Here is a 12,371-nt window from a genome sequence, read left to right as displayed (position 1 = left end):
TATAATGGTTTATTGATCATTTATACATTGAATTATTAATGGTTCCTAACTTTTATAAACTATTTATAAATAATGTATTAATGACTCTTTAATATAAAGTGTTACCAAAAAAGTACTGAATTGTGGTAAACAGACTTCGATTTCATCTTATAAGTTATATGTGTAGAGAGGGACCCATAGCACTTTTAGTTAAATTCAAAAAAGGGTTTTGTTTGACGATTTCTTTTTTTTTAATCACCGACCACTGTAAATAATACATTAACTTTCCTTTCACCATACCCTGCTTTTATGTATGCCTGTTTTCTTAGATCCCGCCTATATATTGGCACAGTGGAGCCAGAAGTCATTATGCATTTGTACATTAGGAATTGTACATTAATTGTGTGCATAGAAGTCTTTGAAATGCTGCAAGCCTTTGACTAAAATACCATGGTAAAGAAATGGGGTGGAAGTCATGCGCTCAGCTGCTTAATTATGAATTTTGCCCCTGGATTAAAGAAATGGTGAAGCTGGGGGACGTGCTTCCCTTGACTGAGTACAGGTCTATGTCCTACCTCTGCAAGACATCATCCAGTTGAGTGGAAAAGCTGGCAGGCAATGTAGGAGAAGGACCCAGAGCAATCTTATGAACCAGCTTCACCCAGCTGGTGGCATCAAAAGCTTTAGTGAGAGAGGCCAACTCATACAGCACACAGCCCACTGACCTGCAAAAGAGGAGCATGCAGTGTAAATGCAGGGAAACAGGGAACATTAACATGGGTTATCGTTCAAGTCGGAAGCACTGCCCAAAGGGGGGGGGGGCTTCTGTGCACTTCAGTAGGAACCCGATTGAAAACGTCACTCTATCAGAGCTGACATTGACCCCTGCGGAGGTCACTCAGAACAGGTTGGTCCTCTTTTGCCATTTTGCTGGACCCAAGAGTGTGAGCTTTCTGTGTCTGTGTGTTGCATTAGACCTTAAAAACTGTGTATTTAGGCTGGCTGGCTTCACTTATAGTGTTGTTCACCACCGTTCCGCTACATCTCTGTTTCTATTGTGTGTCACTGGAGCTCCTGCTGCGCTTTTGGTTTCAGGTTTGGTTCACAAATAGAGCATTTAAAAATAATAACTGTGTTAATATAGTGCCAAATATTATCTGATTGCCGCATGTCATGTCCGGATTGATGTTGAGCCCCCTGGGTCTCATTTCCTGGCTGCGCAGTTTCTGAAGGGAGCTTGACGGCTACAGCCGCCTCGCACCCCTTCACTGCCCGCATGCGCCTTAATGTAGTGCTGGATGCACTTTCGCAGCCCCATTGTGCAGGCCCTCAGGTGCTATTTGGAACTCACTAAGGGCATTCAGAGCTTGGACCAACTGTTTGTGTCTCATGGAGCGGCGCCTCTCACAATGGATTACCATGGCCTACGAGTCCACTGGGACCCTGGTGCCTGACCATCTGGTGGCCCACTTGACTCGAGATATTGCCACATCATGGGCCCTTTTTCAAGGCACCCCCTTGGCAGACATTTATGTGAATGCAGCTTGGGCTTCGCCACATACATTTGTCTGGTTCTACAGGTTGTCTGTGACGGGAACGGTCCTTTCCTTTGGGAATCCGGTGTTGGCTGCAGTTGAGGTCCAGTAGCGCACAGGCTTTGGCTCCTGATTTCCTCTCCCAGTCTGCCCCTGTTAAGCAGATCCTGATGGGGCTATTTGAATTGTGTCTTTTCCTTCCACTGGACTATGCCTTCCAGTCAAGCACCCACGTGAGCTGCTCCTGGACTTGCTGAAAGCCTATCGATGTGTTCCCAGGGTCTGTCATGCGACCTACAGGTACGTTGCCTTATGAAGCCGCCCTGTATATAGTTAATTCATTATTGCATGCGTCTGGCTTGTACCCCGCTATATTATATAATGTGTAAACAGCAGGACGGTGGCTCCATTCTAGTTTGTTTAGATTGGAGCTCACTGCTGCTGTTCCCAGCTGATGGTGCTCGAGTTTTTCTCACTGCCTCGCTGTGTATATAGTTCCTTGGTCAGCAGGTCTGTGGCCCGCTCTGGCTGTGTGCCGTAGAGCAAGAGACCGGTGATGCTGTCCTCAGCGGGAAGCACTTGAGCAGGCTCTTGTGTTCTGCTGTGTACATAGTTCATTTGTCAGCACAGTTGAGCTAATGTTGCCCTGCGTTAGCTGGTCTAATCAGCAGGCATCAACTGCTCCTGTGTTCCATGTGTGGCGCATGAGTTCGTTCCTGCACCCCATGGTGTATATAGTTCATTTGTACGACATTGTAGAGCTGGTGTGGCCTCGCTCCTAGCTGGGCTAGTGGAGCAAGCAGCCAATGCTCCCATATTATGCGAAGAGTGCATGACCGGTTTTCTTGCACACCGCAATGTCTATGGATTGATTGTCATGGTAGACCCTGCTGTTGTCCTACATTAGCTGCGCTAATAGGTGACAACTGCTCCCTCGTTACATGGTGGTGCATGATCTGTTTCCTGCACCCGGCGATGTGTATAGTGGTTAGGACAGCATAGTGGAGCTGGCCGCTCTGTACCGTTCAGTGAATGTGATTTCTCCTATGCCGCGCGGAGGCAGCATGAATGTTCCTGCTGCTACGCTGTATATACTGTTATGTCCAGCTGTGGCTACTCAGTTGACTAGCCAGCTGTGTGTTATTCAGTGGGTCTGTGGCCCAGCTCCTGCAGGATCAAGGGTTCACTGCCACATTAATGCGCGGAGGGCGCACAAGTTGCTTGATTGCCTGCACCATATATTGTGCAAGTAGATATACAGCCTCGCTCCTAAATGCACTAGTAGAGCAGCTAGCCTTGCTATTGTAAGCGGAGGGCATAAGAGTTGACCTCTGTAGCCCGGATTTGTATATGCTGATTGCAGACAGTTCCTGGTAGAGCGTGACTGCAGTCCTCGCTCCTAGACAGCCCAGGTTGGCACCAAGGGGCCTCTGCAGCTCCTGTCTGGAGTTGTGTTGCCGAGGCCCCCAAGTGGTCGGCTCGGGGCAAGCTCCCTTACCAGCTCGGGGCAAGCTCCCTTACCAGCTCGCTGCCTCCTCCCTTGTGTCAGTTTTGTTATACAGTAACCCCTCCCCCTTGGGCAGTGCTTCCGACTTGAAATATAACGACAGGTTGCGAATGCAACCTCAGTTATCTGAAAAAGGGAAGCACTGCCCAAGGGTTGCAAGGTCGCGCGGGAGTCCTAGCTCCTGGCCAAAGAGGGCGAACCTGCACAGACGTACGTTTTATAGAACAGGAAGTGGGAAGGGACCTGTTCTGAGTGATGTGTGCAGGGGCCAATGGCAGCTTTGATAGAGTGATGTTTTTGATTGGGTTCCTACGGAAGTGCGCAGAAACTCCTCCCCCTTGGGCAGTGCTTCCCTTTTTCAGATAACCGGGGATGCATTTGCAGCCTATCATTATTTCGTACTGTAATTAGACAGTCTTCAGGTTCTGTCCCAAACAGGTTGTTGTACACCATCCCATTGTTTCAAATTAAAGCGAACATATGCACACAAGACAAACCCCCTCCTCCTCCCTCCATCAATTATTTAACCCCCATCTTTGTTGCCTGGGACTATTTTGTGAAATGTTGAACTTGTTAGCTACTGAATCTTCAAAAACCTCCAGTCATCCCCCATTTCTGTCTCCCTCACTCTTTTTCTCTTTTCTTCTGTTAAAGTGTTGGCGCATCAGCAGATTTGTAAAGGATGTTGTATTTATCCCATCTGGCTTATCCCTGTCACAGTACTAAAGCCGGAGTGTTAACAGTGAACTGAATCCACTGTGATGTGTGATGCAGAGAAAGATAAAATAATTTGTGTCTCTTATAGAAGTTCATCCAGAGTGCATTTCTGATTCTGATTAATAAAAAAAGCAACGTAAAACAGAAATTGCAAGAAACAGCAGAAATACCTGGAGATAATGTTATATAAAACCTAGTAGTACCTACTAACTGAAAAAAAGTAGCCAAAAGCATTTTAGGTGCATGTGTGTGTGTTTTATAAAAATTGTGATTGAGAGTACACCGTGCCCCTTCATACGCTCACATTCTGTGCCAGCACAGGGCATAGGCATGCCTTTGGCTTGGCATCGATACAAAAAGCATCCTGAAGTGGCTTCTCTTCTCCAGCTAACTGAATTGAATTCCTTGGCTGTCAAATCCCCAGGACTGAGATTCTCTCTTAAAATGCAGTATTAAATTAGCTGTCTCTCTTCCTTTTAATATTGAATTATGTTTATGCTTCTTCGCACTGCTATGGATTTCCCATTCTAACAAGGCATGTTCAGTGTAGCTCCCCATTAGAGGTGATATGAGTCCCTCCCTAGAGGACAGTTAATCGCTCTTCATTTTCATTTCCTTTTCCCACATGTTGCCCAAAGTGTTGCACCCTATTTCCCCTGCATCACTTATCTTATCTTATCTTGCATTCTCTCCACACTCTTGCTAGACCAGCAGCTTGAGTTGTCCTACAATTTTTTCTCAGTCACATAACTTTTCTGGTCACATCTCCAAATTGTAATATGGAATTCAGGCCAATATTGGTATCAATCATATGAGAAATAACATTGATCCATGTAATTATCCATGTCTGTTCTTTTCACATTTGTTCAAATTTTTGTTATTTGGAGATTCTGGGTGATCGATGCCTCTGTTTTGTATCCCAGAGGTAAACAATATAAACAGTAACTCACAGAAATGGAATGAGAGAGAGAGAGAGAGAGAGAGAGAGAGAGAGAGAAAGAGTGAGAAAAAACAAACAAAAAACATTTCACACAATGCTACTTTAGGGACCAATGATTTTTGCAAGTTGTTCTTTTCAATTGCTTTTTTCCCTCTCTGCTAGCACTGGAATCGACTTGGCTGGTACAGGACACATTGTATAGGAAAATCACTATGTACTGCGATTAATTTCATCTTTCATAAAATGTACATACACGAGTAGCAGAAGAGATTAAGGCACTGAAGCAGCTGTGACATCAACATTTCCCTTTGAACAGTCAAAGTTTGAAAATCCTGTAATGAGTGTGGGAAGCTGGGTTTATTTTTCGGGCACAGAACAAGAAACTGTGAAGAGATATTTATAGGCTGCAGGAGAAGTTCTAAATTAAGTCTTGGAAACATGATATGCACTGAATAAGAGGAAGTAGGTCTTAGTGTAAACTGTGATCAAATACAGCATCAAGTCTGCTGACTATCACTAGAACACAGTAAGCCAACTATACAATACAAAAGTAAAATGTATAAAATCAATGATGCCAGGAAAGGGCATTCCTTAGTTACATGAATAGCATCACTCTTACTGAAATATATATACTAAGAACGGTGAGCTGGAATAGGGAATTTAATTTATTGAAGGCTAAACAGAAAAATACTTCTCACTTTATAGGCATATTGTAGATTATCTTACAAATCCAGCTTTCAATGCAGAGTTAATAGGCCAGGGAAATGAATCGGCCAGCTGCAGGTTCCACACATTTGGAGAAAAGTGCTCAAATGAAGAATTCTGTTTCAAAGCTGTTAGGACATAATTGAGGACAAGTACCTCTTTAAAAATATCAATGGCTTCTTTTGTAGTTTGTAAAACTAAAGATGCCCAATTAACATCATGTTACTGTAAATGCTTTGGTGATTGCAGCCATTGTGAATGTACTAAGACTGATTAATGACTCTTAATTCACACAGAACAATAGCATTAGAATATAAGTAGAATCCAAACACTTGTTTCTTCAGAGATATATTTAATTAAATTGCAATTAATGTTTTAATAATCTGCTTCATATTTGAATTGGCAAAAATATATATTGTACTTTTTTACTTTCTAGTTCAAGTGTCATTTATAGTTTGAAACCTTATACAAAAGAGTTTGCATATTTGAAAATCTTCCTAAGCACTAGAGGCCTGTCTAAAATATGTTTATTTCATAATAAACATTTTTACAAGCAAAGTAAAGATGATGTAAATGCAAACTGGGCAGTAATCCATGGTGAAGAAATTATCCAAAATATATTTTAGCTTTTGAGCCCTCCTGTGGGTAAGACAATGCCATCTGCCATCTTCTTCTTTTTATATCTATATGTATATACACACGAATTCAGTTTTTCTGTAAATAACATAGTATGAAATGTACACCTCTTTATACCGCCTGTTGAAAATAATGAACGGCACAATGCCATCTGTGTGCAGTGTCTCTGAAACTCAATTCTGGAATGCAGTGATTGTGTAAAAAGAATTAGGGTTTAATTGTTGTGTTCCAGTGTCTGCATAGAAAAAAGGTTGGTATCCAAATATATCAAAGGATATTACGAAACAGATCATGAGCCTCCACTTGAACAGCTCTCTGCATTAATAGCTGCTACTCCTACATGGTGGGCCACAGAACCAATGAACAAAACAGGACTAATCATCCTGTTATCATGCTGCATGGAATAGCTTGCCTGTCAGATCAGTCCCAGGTATTCCAATCACTATTTTAGATTAAACAATCAAAAAAAAAAAAAACATTATATTATTAATATATCTAAATGTACATCAGTCTTAAAATGGATCAACACATCCACTTCACAGGTGGAAGCTCTAACATTTGGAGAAACCAGAAATGTACTGCAGTGTACAGTAATGGTGTTGAAACCAGCATCTGTAATAATGTAATTCTCACATATTTTCAATGCTCAATAAATGGAATGGTCTCTGAAGGCCTGTTCTTTGAGAAGAAATACCTTATTTGACTTTAATATGTTGTCTGCTGTGCAATGGCAGCATTGAAGTCTATACCTTTCAGACTAGGATTGTAAAACCGATTTAATTAATTTGGAAAATATAGAACACAGATTCTGTTTGGCATGAATGCTGTTTGAAAACTGGTCTGCTTTGTATTCTGCACTAATGAACTGGGCAAGACTCCTTTAAATAGACAGAGTTATTCTTCAGGTTTCAAGGGCATGTTGTATGGAAGCTTATTTAATACTGACTTTTATCTAGGCTATTTATTTATTTAAAATTATGATACTTAAAAAAAAAAAAAAAAAACACCCCCCTTCTCCAGTTTGTCTGTCTTTATCTTTCATTTCTTTCTGAGTGCTTTATAATTTTTTATACTCAGGAATAAAGTGACCTGCAACACTAAACATCTCCTGCTTGTGCTCAGTAATACAAAGAAAAAAAAAGAAAAGCCCAGTGCAAAGCATCTCAATGAAACTAGCATGGGGGAGTGTAAAGAAACAGTGGAAAGGGTAGCACATCTCCTTCTCCTTGCTTATAGAGATAAACACAAGTATTTGTTTTTATTTAACTTTCTTTTTTCTCTAGGCTCTTGAGATTGTTAATGAACTAGTTTGCTTCCATGCTGGATTATACTCATGTTGCGTAGATTGCATCTGCAGCCTTTGATTTATAATTTCTTGTTAGCCATGAAGTCACAAAATATGTTCCTTCCCCGCTGTTTTCCCCAGGTAGAGACGGCTTTTAATATCTCATTATGTGCAGTGACAGCACTCTCGGGCAGGCTGATTAAAAAGTAGAGCCTGCAAAGTTACAGCTTGTCTGCTTTTAATCTTTCTTCGTGGTCATGGTGCTAGTACACCAGCCAGAACTGAAAGGAAGAGCACAAATAATAACTTTCATCACCATGTTCAGAGAACCAAGTAGGTATGTATCTGTTCATATCACTATGGGGCATGGGACAGTCTACACTGGGGTACAAAGACAGTGTCTGTGAGGGGAGGCCAGCATTTCTGATGGGATAGAAAGAAAAAGAGCCAGTTTCATAAATACTTTTTTCTTCTCTCCAATGATTTCTTCAAGGACCAAGCTGAGATAGATTAGCCCTTAAATGTTTAACTTTGGGGTTATACGTTTCCTTAATTCAAAGAGGTATTAAAGGACAGTACACACAGCAATTTAAAGAAAATCTGTATGCTTGGAGTGTAGGCTGTGCAGATATAAGTATTAACATCTCTGCATCTTACACAGAACTGCACTATTTTTAGTCTAAGTGACTCTAGTAAAAAGCCAATCCTCTACCACTGTCTGGAGAATGACTGACATTCAATCCTGAAAATTGCTCTAAGAAAGTGCATTCAAAGGCTGCCATTTTAAAGGCACAAAAGTCAATTTACTTCCCTCAAATTTATAGCAAAGAACAATGTTAATAATCAAGCCCGTAGGCTCAGTATAGATTGTAGAAACAGGTCTACTTTTTCCTCCCAAACAATATTATATAAGTGTATATCCCTTATTATCACAGATGGAGACTGCAGACAAGATCCCGTTCATGTGAGCAAAATACCTTCCAGAAAACAGCATTAAGCTCTTGTATAAGTAGATGGGGTGCACTTAAGAATCTGCACCATTCTATCAATTTACTTGGAAATGCATGAGTCACTCAGCCATTTCCACTAACATAACACTGTATCTTGGGCCCTGTAAAAGTGTATGACCTTACATTTGCTTCAAAATAAAATGTCTTTGAGGTAAATTACAACATTTCAATTTTTGATTCTCCAGGATAGAGTGATCAAGCCTATATACGTTAATCGAGTTTAGATTGATTTGCATAGGAAAATGTTAACAGATGCATCTAGGCAGGTGTTGCCGAGTAGTGCAGATTAAATATGAGAAGTCCAAGGGGGAGAGGGATGCAGGTTGCTGGTTTTCATAGCCACCAGCTACAGTGTATCTCTACAGCCCAAGCACTTGTGAGGACTTCCTAGATACTGAAACATTATCAGAATGAAAACTTGGACATCTGTCAGAATACACATCCTGCTACCTGCAACACCTTTTTGATTTTGCTGCTGTCATTTCTCTGGCTTGAGGCACAGAGGGAGTTCTCTCTTCTCAGCTCTGTGACAGGATGGGAAGTGGGGAATCTCTCCAAGAATACTGGCTTAATGTTTGCCTCTTTCCATTTGGACCACCAATTCACATTTTCTATTGTCTGGTATTTCCCACCCATATATATTTCCCCCAATTAGATCCCTTATTGCTTTCAAATGTCTTTTTCCGGCTCCTCAGTTCTAATTGTCGGAAATTACCAAGTGGGAAGCAATTATCAAGTGTCTATCAGAGCTGAGCAAGGCTATGAAGACACTGGGCTGCCAAAGCCTCCTGGGTAATCCATTTAATGTGCATCTGTCCTCATTTGGAATCAGGATTCTGTGGTCATGTTCTTTCATTAGCGAAGGGGCAATTAAATATTACTTCCAAGTACTGGTTTTGCGACCTGAGATAATTCCCTCTTAAATGGTCCAGGTAAGGAATCCCTCAACAGTTGCACAGAGTGTAGGTCAGTTGGGCATGTCACAGTTAATGAGCTAGTGTCTTGGTGCCTATCAAATGAGTTGCCATTTTGTACGTACAAGTTTTACAACAAGTGTAAAGCAAGTGTATACTGAAGATAAGTCAGTGAAGATGGTAATTTTCTTATCACACAAAACAGCAATACTCTTTCCACATAGACCAACCATGCGATCTAGTACATCAGCTTTTTTTCTCCCCCGCTGTACCCATCTCTGTGAATCATTCATAGGATGATTTCTTAGAAGTACAAACCACAATATCTATACACTGAACAAGAAAACATTTGCATTTGGTCTCAGGCTGCACCTTAATACATAATAATCATAATATCAATAAAATTAAGCCATTTTTAAATTGACGACTTGTTAATCTCATCTTGCTGCATTCAGCAATCACAAATAAAGGAAATTATATTTTGGGCAGTATATCTTTAATAGAAGGTCTGGCCTTCAGGCTTGCTAGCTATTATTAATATTTTTTTCTCTCTCTCTCTCTCTCTCTCTCCCTCTCATCCTCATTTTCATTTCAAGAGTGTTTGCAGTGCCTCTTGTGTTTATATTTCAGATGTGAGAGAACTGTGCCTATTATACTTGTAAAGCCTCTGTTTTATTATGTTTTTACTGTTATTGTTTTATTTGAACATTTTCCTACATTTGTGTTTGTGCTTAGTGTAACCAAGATGCTATAACTGCTAAGCACGGCACTGCCAATCTGAATCATGTTTCCTACACACCGATGCCCATAATCCCTCTTAATTTTGCCAGCTAATTCTTATTCTGAATATGACAGCTTTTATTGGGCTAAATACATCCAGAAAGAGGGTCTCTAAGAAGTATTATTAATCTTGGTAACATTTCAGGTATCCTCTTTCATTTAGGATTTGGCTCTTATTCCATGATTTTGACTCAACTGTGACCCTAAATATCAATCAAGACCAGCCTAACAGAATCATGGGTACTGCCACCACATCAGAAAAAAAAAAAAAAAAGTTTACTGGGCAACCCACCAGATATCTGACTTGGCATCGTAGCCAGCGCCGGTGAAGATATCAGGGCTCATATAGTTGGGGGTGCCAGTGAAGGTGCTGGCACAATCCAGTGTGCTAGCAAGGATACGAGACACACCAAAATCACCTGGCAAGAAAATGTATTCAGTAACAACAATCTGTAGACACTGATCGAGAATTAATTAATCTCAGGTAGTTGATTTAACTAATCTACTATAAGATATAGTAATCATCATCTTCTTCTCTAATCCATATTGCTTTACTTTATTTATATATTGTTCAGTTAATGTAAACTAAAACAAAAATAAACAGTACCAGCTGTTAATTTATTTTTTTCAGTTTGCTCATTTTGGAGAAATAAAGGACATTGAATTAATCATACTTTTAAGTGGAAACATTAATTATTCAACTTCTTAAGTGTACTGTATAATAACAGACTGCCAGGAGGAGGTTATGTAGTCTTTAGAAACTGTTCAGGAAATGCCGCTGTCTGAAAGAGTATTTAATGTACTTTGAATATTCAGTAGGGCTTCTAATAATAGCTAGATAATATATATTAACAACAAATCTATTCCTAGCTGCATGTAACATGAATGTACGTCACAAGGACAGTATTCTACTGTGTATTTCAGTACTCACCAATCTTAATCATCCCATTCTTTAAAAATATGTTCTTTGTTTTGAGGTCCCTGTGGAGAATGAGCCTGAAAATTAAATATTAAGTAAAGTAAAGATGTATTAACAAGGGATGAGGAGAGCCCTTAACAACATCGAAAAGATACATAATCGATGATAAGTTCTCAGACATCCACAAGGTGACTTTTATTTCCATTAAGTGATTATAAGCATGGGGTGAACTTGTAGTACAAATAATATCTATAATAACAATAATAATTAGTAATAAGAATAATCAAATTGAAGTTTTTAGCACTAACTTCTTGAAATCATAAATTCCCTGTTTCACTTTTATTGCTACCAAGTAACTTGACAAACATAACTCAGTCTTTCTCCACTTTTTAAATAAATTGTTGCATCCCTATAGCTGTCTAAATAACTCTCAACTGTACAGAGAGCGATGGGCATCAAACAGTATAATACTAAGCTTAAACTAGAATAATAGGCATGATCCCAGATCAAACTATACCTGCACCTAACATTGCTAATATACTATGGAGGCTTAACAGCAGTGTCTACTGAAACTAGAACAGTGCTGGGCTGCTATTTACCTTTCATGCAGATACTGCACTCCCAAAAGGATCTGGATTAGCCACTCCAGCACTTGCCCCTCAGGAAAAAGTCTTCCCATGTCCCAGCGTCCCTTAATTCTGCTGTCCAGATCCCCACCCTGAAACAAGACACGGGAGATATTAGTCTCCATGTGGACAATTCCATCAACAATTAGTGACCTTGTTCAGTCACAGGTAATGATAACATGTTAAGCCCTGCTTTAGTGTCAAAATGGTACTGCATTTAATACAATCACTTTGTCAATATCTAAAGATTTTTTTGGGTCACACCTGAAATCAGATGCAATTGATTGGTAAAAAATACAAACAAAAAACAAGACAAAAATCAGACTCTGCAGCTGCTTTCATGACAGATTGGCTAAAAGGGATTATTGTGGTTCCTTACACTTCCATCAAAAGTGTAGAAGATTGGATATTTCTATCTGATGGGGAGTCTGAACCATTTCCTTTTTTCAGGGTCCCTATTCCACGGAGATGTAATCAGAGTGCTCCCAGAGAATCTCGCGGCTGCCAGGTATTCAGAGTACAGAAACATAAAACCAAATACATCAATATATAATCTATAAATAAACAAATACACAACAAATCAAGAGGGGTTTAGGGAGTAGAATAAATATGTTCTGCCGATTTTCTGAACTTTTACCACAGTTATAAAATGTCTGTGAAAAGAGAAAATACATATTTCCCCCCACTTAAAACATTTGTGATTATATCTAGTAATATATTAAAGTGAAAAAATAATTCAAATGGTTAAAAAAACATAAATTTTTTGAACATTGTTACACCTAATTAGTCTGGAAGCTAAAGCAGTGCCTTGGAAATTG

At 39.9% G+C, this 12,371-nt stretch overlaps 1 protein-coding gene across 1 annotated transcript in view; it reads right to left on the bottom strand.

Annotated features, from left to right (window-relative positions):
* The window catches only part of LOC136759010 (serine/threonine-protein kinase Nek11), a 46,996-nt gene that overhangs the window by 24,180 nt on the left and 10,445 nt on the right, over positions 1-12,371 (bottom strand). The window contains exons 4-7 of the mRNA XM_066713802.1: positions 11,527-11,645; positions 10,940-11,004; positions 10,301-10,427; positions 555-704 (exon numbers count right to left, since the gene is read on the bottom strand). Of these exons, the coding sequence (XP_066569899.1) occupies positions 555-704; positions 10,301-10,427; positions 10,940-11,004; positions 11,527-11,645 (461 nt within the window). The remainder of the gene's footprint in view (positions 1-554; positions 705-10,300; positions 10,428-10,939; positions 11,005-11,526; positions 11,646-12,371) is intronic.

The sequence above is a fragment of the Amia ocellicauda genome, chromosome 9 (assembly GCF_036373705.1).
Source record: "Amia ocellicauda isolate fAmiCal2 chromosome 9, fAmiCal2.hap1, whole genome shotgun sequence".
NCBI classification, from domain to species: domain Eukaryota; kingdom Metazoa; phylum Chordata; class Actinopteri; order Amiiformes; family Amiidae; genus Amia; species Amia ocellicauda.
This window is presented reverse-complemented; position numbering and strand designations above follow the sequence as displayed.